This window comes from Bombina bombina, chromosome 10 (assembly GCF_027579735.1).
Source record: "Bombina bombina isolate aBomBom1 chromosome 10, aBomBom1.pri, whole genome shotgun sequence".
In the NCBI taxonomy this organism is placed as follows: Eukaryota; Metazoa; Chordata; class Amphibia; order Anura; family Bombinatoridae; genus Bombina; species Bombina bombina.
In genome coordinates, this window is record NC_069508.1 from 173,907,776 (window position 1) to 173,922,825 (window position 15,050).

The 15,050-nt window shown below is 38.6% G+C and overlaps 1 protein-coding gene across 1 annotated transcript in view; it reads right to left on the minus strand.

The window, feature by feature from the left end:
- LOC128641003 (cytochrome P450 4B1) overlaps window positions 1–15,050 on the minus strand; it is a 115,797-nt gene that overhangs the window by 24,532 nt on the left and 76,215 nt on the right. Inside the window, exons 3-7 of the mRNA XM_053693510.1 lie at window positions 12,276–12,320; window positions 10,313–10,440; window positions 9,384–9,508; window positions 8,075–8,226; window positions 5,909–6,015 (exon numbers count right to left, since the gene is read on the minus strand). Of these exons, the coding sequence (XP_053549485.1) occupies window positions 5,909–6,015; window positions 8,075–8,226; window positions 9,384–9,508; window positions 10,313–10,440; window positions 12,276–12,320 (557 nt within the window). The remainder of the gene's footprint in view (window positions 1–5,908; window positions 6,016–8,074; window positions 8,227–9,383; window positions 9,509–10,312; window positions 10,441–12,275; window positions 12,321–15,050) is intronic.

Below are 15,050 nucleotides of genomic sequence, written 5' to 3' on the forward strand. Positions count from 1 at the left end.
CAGCATATGAGACAGCTCACAACAGCATATGAGACAGCTGACAGCAGCATATGAGACATCTCACAGCAGCATGAGACAGCTGACAGCAGCATATGAGACAAGCAGCATATGAGACAGCTCACAACAGCATATGAGACAGCTGACAGCAGCATATGAGACATCTCACAGCAGCCTGAGACAGCTGACAGCAGCATATGAGACAAGCAGCATATGAGACAGCTCACAACAGCATATGAGACAGCTGACAGCAGCATATGAGACATCTCACAGCAGCATGAGACAGCTGACAGCAGCATATGAGACATCTCACAGCAGCATGAGACAGCTGACAGCAACATATGAGACAGTTCACAACAGCATATGAGACAGCTCACAGCAGCATATGAGACAGCTGACAGCAGCATATGAGACAGCTGACAGCAGTATATGAGACATCTCACAGCAGCATGAGACAGCTGACAGCAGCATATGAGACAGCTGACAGCAGCATATGAGACAGTTCACAACAGCATATGAGACAGCTCACAACAGCATATGAGACAGCTGACAGCAGCATATGAGACAGCTCACAGCAGCATTTGAGACATCTCACAGCAGCATGAGACAGCTGACAGCAGCATATGAGACAGCTGACAGTAGCATATGAGACAGTTCACAACAGCATATGAGACAGCTGACAGCAGCATATGAGACATCTCACAGCAGCATGAGACATCTCACAGCAGCATGAGACAGCGGACAGCAGCATATGAGACAGCTGACAGCAGCATATGAGACAGTTCACAACAGCAAATGAGTCAGCTCACAACAACATATGAGACAGTTCACAGCAGCATTTGAGACATCTCACAACAGTATATGAAACATCTCACAGCATCATATGAGACAGCTGACAGCAGCATATGAGACAGCTAACAGCAGCATATTAGACAGCTCACAACAGCATATGAAACAGCTGAAAGCAGCAAATGAGACAGCTGAAAGCAGCAAATGAGACACCTTACAACAGCATATGAGACAGTTGACAGCAGCATATGAAAAAGCTTGCAACAGCATATGAGACAGCTAACAGCAGCATATGAGACAGCTTACAACAGCATATGAGACAGCTGACTACAGCATATGAGAAGCTGACTACAGCATATGAGACAGCTGACAGCAGCATGAGACAGCTGACAGCAGCATTTGAGACAGCTGACAGCAGCATATGAGACAGCTAACAGCAGCATATGAGACTGCTGACAGCAGCATATGAGACAGCTCACAGCAGCATGAGACAGCTGACAGCAGCATATGAGACATCTCACAACAGCATATGAGAAAGCTGACAGCAGCATATGAGACAGCTCACAGTAGCATATGAGACAGCTGACAGCAGCATATGAGACAGCTCACAGGAGCATGAGACAGCTGACAGCAGCATATGAGACATCTCACAACAGCATATGAGACAGCTGATAGCAGCATATGAGACAGCTAACAGTAGCATATGAGACAGCTCATAGTAGCATATGAGACAGCTGACAACAGCATATGAGACATCTCACAACAGCATATGAGACAGCTGATAGCAGCATATGAGACAGCTGATAGCAGCATATGAGACAGCTCACAGTAGCATATGAGACAGCTCATAGTAGCATATAAAACAGCTCACAGCAGCATATGCGTATGAGACAGCTTACAACAGCACATGAGGCAGTCTATTACATCTCTCCATTCTTTCGGCTAGATTTGGGGTTTTGTCGGTAACGACCCGAAAAACTAACGCCGGCTTTTTTCTGGCCGCACCATAAAAATAACTCTGGTATTGAGAGTCCACATAAAGGCTGCGCTAGGCTCCAAAAAAGGAGCGTAGAGCATTTTTAACGCAGCTTCAACTCTCAATACCAGAGTTGCTTACGCAAGCGGCCAGCCTCAAAAACGTGCTCGTGCACGATTCTCCCATAGGAAACAATGGGGCTATTTGAGCTGAAAAAAAACCTAACACCTGCAAAAAAGCCGCGTTCAGCTCTTAACGCAGCCCCATTGTTTGCTATGGGGAAACACTTCCTACGTCTGCACCTAACACTCTAACATGTACCCCGAGTCTAAACACCCCTAACCTTACACTTATTAACCCCTAATCTGCCGCCCCCGCTATCGCTGACACCTGCATTTTATTTTTAACCCCTAATCTGCCGCTCCGTAAACCGCCGCTACTTACATTATCCCTATGTACCCCTAATCTGCTGCCCCTAACACCGCCGACCCCTATATTATATTTATTAACCCCTAATCTGCCCCCCTCAACGTCGCCTCCACCTGCCTACACTTATTAACCCCTAATCTGCCGAGCAGACCGCACCGCTATTATAATAAAGTTATTAACCCCTAATCCGCCTCACTAACCCTATAATAAATAGTATTAACCCCTAATCTGCCCTCCCTAACATCGCCGACACCTAACTTCAATTATTAACCCCTAATCTGCCGACCGGAGCTCACCGCTATTCTAATAAATGGATTAACCCCTAAAGCTAAGTCTAACCCTAACACTAACACCCCCCTAAATTAAATATAATTTTAATCTAACGAAATTAATTAACTCTTATTAAATAAATTATTCCTATTTAAAGCTAAATACTTACCTGTAAAATAAACCCTAATATAGCTACAATATAAATAATAATTATATTGTAGCTATTTTAGGATTTATATTTATTTTACAGGCAACTTTGTAATTATTTTAACCAGGTACAATAGCTATTAAATAGTTAAGAACTATTTAATAGTTACCTAGTTAAAATAATTACAAAATTACCTGTAAAATAAATCCTAACCTAAGTTACAATTAAACCTAACACTATACTATCATTAAATTAATTAAATAAAATACCTACAATTACCTACAATTAAACCTAACACTACACTATCAATACATTAATTAAACACAATATCTACAAATAACTACAATGAAATAAACTAACTAAAGTACAAAAAATAAAAAATAACTAAGTTACAAAAAATAAAAAAATATCTACAAACATAAGAAAAATATTACAACAATTTTAAACTAATTACACCTACTCTAAGCCCCCTAATAAAACAACAAAGCCCCCCAAAATAAAAAATGCCCTATCCTATTCTAAATTACTAAAGTTAAAAGCTCTTTTACCTTACCAGCCCTGAACAGGGCCCTTTGCGGGGCATGCCCCAAGAAGTTCAGCTCTTTTGCCTGTAAAAAAAAACATACAATACCCCCCCCAACGTTACAACCCACCACCCACATACCCCTAATCTAACCCAAACCCCCCTTAAATAAACCTAACACTAAGCCCCTGAAGATCATCCTACCTTGTCTTCACCTCACCAGGTATCACCGATCCGTCCTGGCTCCAAAATCTTCATCCAACCCAAGCGGGGGTTGGCGATCCATCATCCGGTGGCTGAAGAGGTCCAGAAGAGGCTCCAAAGTCTTCATCCTATCCGGGAAGAAGAGGCGATCCGGACCGGCAACCATCTTGATCCAAGCGGCATCTTCTATCTTCATCCGATGACGACCGGCTCCATCCTGAAGACCTCCACCGCGGACCCATCTTCTTCCGGCGACGTCCAACTGAAGAATGACGGTTCCTTTAAGGGACGTCATCCAAGATGGCGTCCCTCGAATTCTGATTGGCTGATAGGATTCTATCAGCCAATCGGAATTAAGGTAGGAATATTCTGATTGGCTGATGGAATCAGCCAATCAGAATCAAGTTCAATCCGATTGGCTGATCCAATCAGCCAATCAGATTGAGCTTGCATTCAATTGGCTGTTCCGATCAGCCAATAGAATGCGAGCTCAATCTGATTGGCTGATTGGATCAGCCAATCGGATTGAACTTGATTCTGATTGGCTGATTCCATCAGCCAATCAGAATATTCCTACCTTAATTCCGATTGGCTGATAGAATCCTATCAGCCAATCAGAATTCGAGGGACGCCATCTTGGATGACGTCCCTTAAAGGAACCGTCATTCTTCAGTTGGACGTCGCCGGAAGAAGATGGGTCCGCGGTGGAGGTCTTCAGGATGGAGCCGGTCGTCATCGGATGAAAATAGAAGATGCCGCTTGGATCAAGATGGTTGCCGGTCCGGATCGCCTCTTCTTCCCGGATAGGATGAAGACTTTGGAGCCTCTTCTGGACCTCTTCAGCCACCGGATGATGGATCGCCAACCCCCGCTTGGGTTGGATGAAGATTTTGGAGCCAGGACGGATCGGTGATACCTGGTGAGGTGAAGACAAGGTAGGATGATCTTCAGGGGCTTAGTGTTAGGTTTATTTAAGGGGGGTTTGGGTTAGATTAGGGGTATGTGGGTGGTGGGTTGTAATGTTGGGGGGGGTATTGTATGTTTTATTTTTACAGGCAAAAGAGCTGAACTTCTTGGGGCATGCCCCGCAAAGGGCCCTGTTCAGGGCTGGTAAGGTAAAAGAGCTTTTAACTTTAGTAATTTAGAATAGGGTAGGGCATTTTTTATTTTGGGGGGCTTTGTTGTTTTATTAGGGGGCTTAGAGTAGGCGTAATTAGTTTAAAATTGTTGTAATATTTTTCTTATGTTTGTAAATATTTTTTTATTTTTTGTAACTTAGCTAGTTTATTTAATTGTATTTATTTGTAGGAATTTTATTTAATTAATTTATTGATAGTGTAGTGTTAGGTTAATTGTAGGTAATTGTAGGTAGCTTATTTAATTAATTTATTGATAGTGTAGTGTTAGGTTTAATTATAACTTAGGTTAGTATTTATTTTACAGGTAATTTTGTAATTATTTTAACTATTTTAGCTATTAAATAGTTCTTAACTATTTAATAGCTATTGTACCTGGTTAAAATAATTACAAAGTTACATGTAAAATAAATATTAATCCTAAAATAGCTATAATATAATTATAATTTATATTGTAGCTATATTAGGATTTATTTTACAGGTAAGTATTTATCTTTAAATAGGAATAATTTATTTAATAAGAGTTAATTAATTTCGTTAGATGTAAATTATATTTAACTTAGGGGGGTGTTAGGGTTAGGGTTAGACTTAGCTTTAGGGGTTAATACATTTATTAGAGTAGCGGTGAGCTCCAGTCGGCAGATTAGGGGTCAATAATTGAAGTTAGGTGTCGGCGATGTTAGGGAGGGCAGATTAGGGGTTAATACTATTTATTATAGGGTTAGTGATGCGGATTAGGGGTTAATAACTTTATTATAGTAGCGCTCAGGTCCGCTTGGCAGATTAGGGGTTAATAAGTGTAGGCAGGTGGAGGCGAAGTTGTGGGGGGGCAGATTAGGGGTTAATAAATATAATACAGGGGTCGGCGGTGTTAGGGGGAGCAGATTAGGGGTACATAAGGATAACGTAGGTGGCGGTCGGCAGATTAGGGGTTAAAAAAATGTATTCGAGTGTCGGCGATGTGGGGGGACCTCGGTTTAGGGGTACATAGGTAGTTTATGGGTGTTAGTGTACTTTAGAGTACAGTAGTTAAGAGCTTTAGAAACCGGCGTTAGCCCAGAAAGCTCTTAACTACTGACTTTTTTCCTGCGGCTGGAGTTTTGTCGTTAGATGTCTAACGCTCACTTCAGAAACGACTCGAAATACCGGAGTTAGAAAGATCCCATTGAAAAGATAGGATACGCAATTGACGTAAGGGGATCTGCGGTATGGAAAAGTCGCGGCTGAAAAGTGAGCGTTAGACCCTATTTTGAGTGACTCCAAATACCGGAGGTAGCCTAAAACCAGCGTTAGGAGCCTCTAACGCTGGTTTTCACGGCTAACGCCAAACTCCAAATCTAGGTCTTTATGTTTTAGCAGAATAAAATAACATAGGAACTGGTGAAGCTGGAGAGATTTGTTAATGCATTTAGCCCGCTGACTAGTGAATCTATTACCTTTGCACACAACAGAATGTCAAGGAAGTCTAAATGTCTTTTCTGTTGAATTTTTTCCAGCTCTTTCTCATGTTTTAGGGATTCCTTTCTCTGTTTTATTACTTCATCTGTTAAAAACACAATCTGGTTATTTGCATTGACTAAAAACAAATCAATATTTTCCCTTGTAACACAAAGGTTATACAATACCAGGTAACCTCTAAACGCATTCTTACATTTCCATGTGGAATATTTATATTTAATGCACAAACTATGAATTTCCATCCTTTTCAGCAAATAATAAAGACATTTTTACCCTTGTACAAAGTGATGTGTAAGTTGTGTCGGCTGAGCTTACGTCATCTATGGGTGAAATTTCTTTTTTATTTATATTAAGAGTGTGAGCTGGGCAAAGTGCTCTAAGGCAGTGGTTCTCAACCAAAGTGACCTCAAGGCCCGGTAAATTTTAGCTGGACATGTCCAGGGCCCAGTAGTTATTTATATATATATATATATATATATATATATATATATATATATATATATATATATAGATATATATATATATATAATATAGTAGGCAGCAGGGATTTGCCCCATCAGTAACTAAGCAGTTCAGTGTGGGTTTAGTGGGGGCCCTGGAGTGTGGGGGTCCTGCCGAGGGTCTGTCGCTGTGAGGGCCATGGAGTGTCTGGTCTGGTCCTGAAGGTTGGGGGCCCTTTCTTTGGCCCTTAATGTTGGGAGTCCTGGCTCTGGAGGTTGATGGGCCTGTTGTGGTTACATGCAGTTATATAAAAATGAGTGTATACTGTCCCTTTAAGGCAGGGAGGCTACCATGTTCATTTGCATAAATTTGAATACATTTGGGTCAGTGTGAGACGGTTTTCCTGGGGCCTTGATTGGTCTCAGTCTGCCCCTTGTGTGCAGTGGGGTAAGAGTGTGCAGTGGGGGCATGACAGGTCAGGGCCCACCAGCAGGGCTATCAAGGCCCGGTACTGGGCCACAGCCCGGCTGTTGAGAAACCAGGCTCTAAGGGGTATCTTCCGCCTCTTCAGCTTCACAAGTTCCTATGTTATTCTGTGCATTAGCTACACTGATTAATAAAGAAACTGATGACACCGGAGAAGCTATAGAAAATGCTTGGTGAATTGTCCCCAGCTAATATAATGCTGTTTTGTGTGGATAAGTAATTAAAGGGACTAAATAATATGTTGCAATGTGTTAGAGAATTTAATTACTGCACTACTGCTTCTGTATAACGGTGTTTATCTCCTGTGAAGTTGTTAAACACATAGTTAAAGTCAGATCCTGATTAACAAAACACTACTGGAAGCTAGCTGAGCACACCTGGGGAGCCAATTACAAGAGGTATGAGGGTGTAAACACCATTCACCAGCTATCTCCCAGTAGTGCATCACTGCTCCTGAGGATACCTAAGTATGCTTTTCAGTAAACCATACCAATAAAACAAATTGGAATTCCTCTTAAAACTGTATGCTCTGTCTGAACTGCTAACGTTTAATTTTGACTTTTATGTCTCTTTAACTTGATGTTTATTTTTTTTTTACATGAGGTTTGTTTACAGCTCCCTATACTCCTGTCATACTGAAGATAAAGGATGCCTGTGTGGTTATCCACCACTACTGCTACCCTGGATTAGGATGAAGAAAAAGAAGATGATGGCATCTTTTATTAAAGTTAGTTTTTTCTTGATATAAAAAAGTGAAAGTATATTTTCATTGTATACCAGCTTGCAGACATTATGTAACTGATATAACTTCCTGTGATGCTCTCAAATCATGTGACAATCATGTGACTGCTCTTATATCGTTCTTGTCCCTATCCTTTTTTCTGCTCTAAAATCTTTAAATACAACCTCTAGTTGAGTCAACAAGTTAGTCGCCCCCAAAAGAAGATTTAGAAGCTGTTTGGTATTTTCTATATCTGTCACCTGGTGATGCCACAATTTATGTGACAATGTTCAGATAACAAACTCTCGCAGCTTTCACAAATACAAAGGTGAATGCAGTTTACAACATATATAATAGAACAGAGCACACTCATATTAAGAACAGAGTCCATGCATCTCGTACATCTATCACAAAGTCATATAATCATTTACAGAATGTAATGACAGAGAGATTATTTGCACTAAAACTGTTTTCTGTATAAGAGCAATATGCTTACCGGTGTGCTTGTGCGCAACTTTAAGTGCTCTCCGAAAGCGAAACCCATGAGGACTCAGGTAATAGATTAGATCATTATGGTAGGGGAAACAGCGGAACCTGTGATCCACCAGGTATGAGAGTTCGAACACCGCCTTGATGTAGGCATTTTCTCTGTAGAAAGAGAATTATTAGCTATGTGTAAAGTTATAACTTGTATAGTTATGGTCACAGAATTTGTAATATCATATGATATAAAGTGAAAAAATGACGGTAAACTCTCCCCTTTATAAAAACAGACCTGGAATGTTAGTCATATTTTAGATGGAGTTTAATTAATCATTTGTAATGAAGTTGCGCTATAACTTGCTTTTTAATAATTGATATGAAATTAAAAATACGCCGAGCTCCGCCGCCCACTTCAAAAGTCAATTTTTTTTGTGAGATAAAGGTTTGAACTGTTCTCCAATCAGTGATCTCCCCTTAAGGACCCTTTTGTTGTAGCTAGAGCGTTGATTGGACAACAATTCAAACCTTTTACTCACAGAAAAATTGACTTTCAAAGTTGGCGGAGGAGCAAACGGTATTAGAATTGCATACCTATATTAAAAAGTAAGTTATATCGCATCTTCATTACAACTGATGAATTAAACTCTATTTAAAATATCACTTACATTCCAGATCTGATTTTATAAATGGGAGAGTTTTCCATCACTTTAAACGGGTAGAATTACAAGACTTCACAATATAGAAAGAATCAGTTGTTCATTAGAATATTTAATTTACTCCGCCGCCCACTTCAAATGTCAATTTTTTTTGTGAGATAAAGGTTTGAACTGTTCTCCAATCAGTGATCTCCCCTTAAGGACCCTTTTGTTGTAGCTAGAGCATTGATTGGACAACAATTCAAACCTTTTACTCACAGAAAAATTGACTTTCAAAGTTGGCGGAGGAGCAAACGGTATTAGAATTGCATACCTATATTAAAAAGTAAGTTATATCGCATCTTCATTACAACTGATGAATTAAACTCTATTTAAAATATCACTTACATTCCAGATCTGATTTTATAAATGGGAGAGTTTTCCATCACTTTAAACGGGTAGAATTACAAGACTTCACAATATAGAAACAAATATTTAATTTACTGGACTGAAGTTTAATTCTGCTTTCATAAAATCTATAAACTAAAGTTGGCTTTATATCACATTTTCTGAATATTGATATCTGCTTTAGATACCCAATACTCACAGCACCTGTGTAATATCGATACTGAGGGATCATTTATCACCGTCAGATTGAAATTCCTATTTTATTTTCTGGCTACTGACTTGCTATTCTGGCAGTTGCTTTGGTAACTGAAGGCGCATTTCATGATGGTATCGAGAGTCATCAGGCTGACGTGTTCGAAAAGCTCCAATGGCTTCTTATCTTGGATCAAGTTGTCCCACTTATCCTGAAATAGATCAGCCAAAAACAAGATAATTAGCCATATAACTTACTCTTCACCGTCTGACACATCACACTATTTACAGACAGTCCCAAAGCTAAGGATCCCCAATAAGGAAGCCAATAGCATGAGCTGAACATCTCACTAACTAATGTTCAAACCACAACTTCTAGTTTTCTAATGACTCCCTAAGGCCAGTGTAGCACTGTACATGACAGCTTAAAGTGTCATCTCTTGATGGTTATGGAAGACAACATGACTCAGATAGAGAGTACAATTCAATAGAAAGTTCCCATTTACTTCTAATATCAGATTTACCTCTTTCACTTGGTATCCTTTGTTGAAACATAGCTCCTTTACATGAAAGCATACTGAGGTAGCTTCAGGAGTGTGCACATGTTTTGTACACTATATAGCACACAGTAGCCTAAGAAGCATGCATGTGCACTATATAGCATACTGAGGTAGGCTCAGGAGTGTGCAAATATGTTTTACCATAACAGAAAAACACAAGCATACGAAAATAGAGGCAGTTGCAATATACTATACACAAAAAGCAAAGTAACCTGACCAGTATTGGCTGCAGGATTTAATTTGTAAAGTGCAACCACTACTTCCTGCTTACTTCACTCTACCCAGTGAAATTTTCCTTTCCAGCAAGCTCCTTTACTTTCTAAGTAGACAGCTTACAACTTGCAGGGACAGATCTTTGGAGAACCATGCCTGACCCAGCAAAGCTTTTAGAATCAGACTCTTATGCACAAACCTACATAGACATAAGTAAATATATACACACACAAACATGCTTACCAGCATGACATTGGCACAATTTGTCATCAGTTTCACATACGGCTTCAGCACATCGTAATGGAAGCCAGGAGTCAGCAGACGGCGATGCTGGAACCACTTCTGTCCAGATAAAACCAATAACCCTTTACCTAAGGGATATAAATTATATATCTCTCAGAGCAGATCATTGGTAACAATGATATAAATATATAGAGTTTTGTAGGGATCTGTCATATACAGTGGGACATGAGCATGGGGGAAATCATGAGCTTTTTTACAGTGCTAGTTCACGTTGAGGTCCAAATTGGGCAAATACAGTGGGTGTTACAGCTTGTACCCAACCCCTGTACCTTATACACCTTCCCATAGTACATTGTCCTGGAAAAGGACATAGAAGTCAGAACTAAACTTTCATGACTTGGAGAAGACAACTGTAAAAAGCATTAGAATTTACCTGTAGATTACAAGCAATGCAGAATTTAGTTGATAAGCCTACAATGTATTACCAAGGTCAGTCATCAGTATTTATATACAACCAAGTGCCAAGCTGGGTTTTTTTTTTTTTTTTAACAATTAAATGGACACATAAGCAACAATTAAACTTTCATGATTCAGGTAGAGCTTACAATGAAAAAAAACTTTATCTTACTTCATTTATCAAATGTAATTGATTATCTTTGCATCTTTTGTTGAATCTTAGCTCATTTCTATAAGGTTGGTTCAGGAGTGTGCACGTATCTTGCACTATTGCTAAAATATTTATAATAATGTTATATCTACATGTGTCATTAGGGATATAGTAAATATTTGATCAGATGTGGACCCAAAGGCTAATCCCTACTCACTGGATGTAACCCAGGAGGTGACATACTGAGATATTACTTGCAGCTAAAGCATAAAGGCTTGGACGTGTGGGCAGGGACAATATATAACAGCAGCACGGTCAAATCATAATTTATTAAACGTGTCAGGGGTGAACAAAAGGTCATGTAACACTCAAGTTAAACAGAAATAGACATAAACAAACCTAGGATTCGAGATCAATAAAAGGAGAGTAATAAGCAGAGAAAGTGACACTAGACAGACATGAAGATGCTAAACAATATTTGCCAAATGGCCCCCAATCAACCCACATAGCACAGAGAATTACGCTTTCCATGATCCAGAGCTGAGAATGGTTTGGCACTAATGTAACAGTGGGATGAAGTAATGTTGTCATGGTGAAATCCTACTAGAAAAATGCTGGTATGGCCGTTATCTGAATAGTAACCTCTAGCAAACTCAATACGCATGTATGCCAGACTATTTTATATAACCACCTGTTTTTACCTGAGAAGTTTCTCTAATTATCTTAAATTTAAAGGGACACTGAACCCAATTTTTTTTCTTTCGTGATTCAGATAGAGCATGAAACTTTAAGCAACTTTCTAATTTACTCCTATTATCAAATTTTATTTATTCTCTTGGTATCTTTATTTTAAATGCAAGAATGTAAGTTTAGATGCTGGCCCATTTTTGGTGAACAACCTGGGTTGTCCTTGCTGATTGGTGGATACATTTATCCACCAATAAAAAAGTGCTGTCCAGAGTTCTGACCCACTAAAAAGCTTCTTTTTAAAATAAAGATAGCAAGAGAACGAAGAAAAATTGATAATAGGTATAAATTAGAAAGTTGCTTAAAATTGCAGGCTCTATCTGAATCATGCAAGAAAAAATATGGGTTCAGTGTCCCTTTAAACACACATTGTGTACTCCTCTGCATTTTTCTTTCTTTTCTCTAATCTCTGAATTACATGGATTCAGTAACTGTCCTGTTTTGTCACTGGGCAGACAAACTTCCCAAGGGATGCTGCATTTAAGGAACCATCTGTCTGACAGATTAAACATTATTTTAACTTCTGTGAAGATATATGACCTTATATCTGGAAAAAATAAAGTGTATAATATTTTTTTTATTAGCTCAGAGCATCGTTATGTTACTTACCAATCCAAGGAGTTATAAAATAATAGGCAAAATTATCCTTTGGGTCTGAAAGAAATTACAAATAACTGTCAGTTAGTGGGAAATAGCAGTTAATGTAATACACAGAGTAATACTGACTTAGTGGACCTCTGTTTTGTATGAATTTGATAAGGTATGATAGATAACAATTTTGACAAAGAGAACATGCATGCTGGGATATATATCAATATTAGTAAAGATTTATTTTAAAGTTACCGTCTACTTAATGTTTTTATTGTTTAAAAAGATACATAGCACCTTTACTACCCATTGTTATATTAACTTTATAACCTTTAAACCTTTAAATTTTTGTAGCCCTTGAAGGCTGCTTCTTATCTCAGTGCATTTTGACATTTCACAGTTATACAGTGCTAGTTCATGTATGTCATATAGATAATATTGTGCTCACTCCTGTGGAGTTGTTTATGAGTCAGTACTGACTGGCTAACATTAATGTCTGTAAATAGCACTGGTAATCACAGTGGTAAAAAGTATATTAATATAACTGTGTTGGTTATGCAAAACTGGTAAATGGGTAATAAAGGGATTATCTATTTTTTAAAACAATAAAAATATTCTGGTAGACTGTCCCTTTAAACTTTTAAAAATGATTAAAAGGGCACTAAACTGCTGCACACAAGCACATTAACATGGTTACTGTGCCAAGCTGTTGTTGCCCCCCCCCGTTCCTGCATCTGTTATATTGTAACCCCTTACAGCAGCCGGTTAGTGAAGCTCTGTACCTTTATACAGGGAGCCGCCATCTTTGAGCTTAGCTATTCGTGCACCTTGTGAAAGAAGCAGTGTGCATTTCCATAGCGCCGAAGTTCCATTTAATATATATAGTTTTATCATAGTTTAGCGTCCACAATTCAGAGTGACAAAAAAATTTTTATACACAGTTTAAAAGTTAAATAAAATATACTTTAAAAAAAAACCTCAGGAATAATATCGAGCAATATAGCTGGTTCAAAAATGTCCCTGCTCGATATTGTACATATTTGAAGTATTTCTTAACGCACCTTTAGCTTTAGCGCAGTTGGCCTAGCGGACCTTCGGGTTAGTAATCAAGTGAAAGCCAGAAGAGGTTTATGTAGAGCACCCCATAGAAGTCTATAGGGAACGTGAGTTAGCGCTGTCGTGTTATCTGACCTCCAGAAGTTGGCGCACCTGAGACTTTTGCTGGCACGCTAACCTTTTACTTTTGAACTTGTTAATAGAAAGATCAAACATTTATATGTGTATAGATGCATTTCAATTTGAAATAGGTGCATTTTTCTTATATACTTCCATTAGCAAAAATGCTTCTATTAAAAGTTATGAATGTTTTTCTGCAGCATACTCACATATGCTGCGAGGGCCTGTGCACCAGTATTCAAGCTCAGAGAGCTAAAGATGGTGTGTATTGTTTCTGTGAAGGCTTTATTTGTGTCATACAAGCCTGACACTCTGACAAGATGTAGTGTTTAAATACCGGTGCACGTCCCTCACAGGATATGTGTGTATGCCCTGCCCAACAGTAATAACTTTTATTAGAAGCATTTTTGCCAGTGAAGTATACTGCAAAAATGTTTCTATTTCACATTGAAATCCACCTATGCACATTTTAATTTTGACTTTTCTATCCCTTGAAATACAGCTTTTTCTGTAATTTTCTGTCCCTTTAAATGTAAAGTCAAATCTGAACTTAAAGGGACTGTATGGAGCATTATATTTTAAACACTTTTTCAGTGTACTTCTGTTATCAATTTTGCTTAGTTCTCTTGGCATCCTTTGTTAAAGAGCAATGCTAGGTGAGCGGAGGAGCGTGCACGTGTCTTTAACCATCTGGCAGCAGTGTTTGCAACAATGTTTATACATAGAAACTTTTATACATAGTTTCAAACACTGCTGCCATAGACTGCTTAAAGGTACACTGAACCCAATTTTTTTTATTTTGTGATTCAGATAGAGCATGCAATTTTAAGCAACTTTCTAATTTACTCCTATTATCAAATTTTCTTCGTTCTCTTGCTATCTTTATTTGAAAAAGAAGGCATCTAAGCTTTTTTTTTAATCAGAACTGTAAAGGACTTTTTTATTGGTGGATAAATTTATCCACCAATCAGCAAGGACAACCCAGGTTGTTCACCAAAAATCTAAACTTACATTCTTGCATTTTAAATAAAGATACCAAGAGAATGAAGAAAATGTGCTAATAGGAGTAAATTAGAAAGTTGCTTAAAATGTCATGCTCTATCTGAATCACGAAAGAAAAAATTTGGGTTCAGTGTCCCTTTAAAGTGAATGTAAAGTTAACCCTATTTGTTCAGGGCATTGTGTAGAGTTTTAAAAATTAGGCAGAGTTTGTTATCAATTTTTTTATATCTATTTATTTACTCACATTTTAACCTTTTTAAACCTCTGATGATTAGCGCAGCTCTCCCGCGCGCCATATTGTCAAATTGATTGACAGATGACAATACTTAAAACAACTAATCCTTGTTCCCCCCCCCCCCCCTTTGCACAAACGTCACGGCCCAGGGGGAACAATAATTAGTTGTTTTAAGTATCGTCATCTGTCAATCAATTTGACAATATGGCGCGCGGGAGAGCTGCGCTTTGTAAGTAAATAAACAAATATAAAAAAAATGATAACTTAAACTCTGCCTAATTTTTAAAACTCTACCCAATGCCCTGAACAAATAGGGTTAACTTTACATTCACTTTAAGACACGTGCACTCTCCTGAGCTCCTATCAGCCTACCTAGGTTTAGT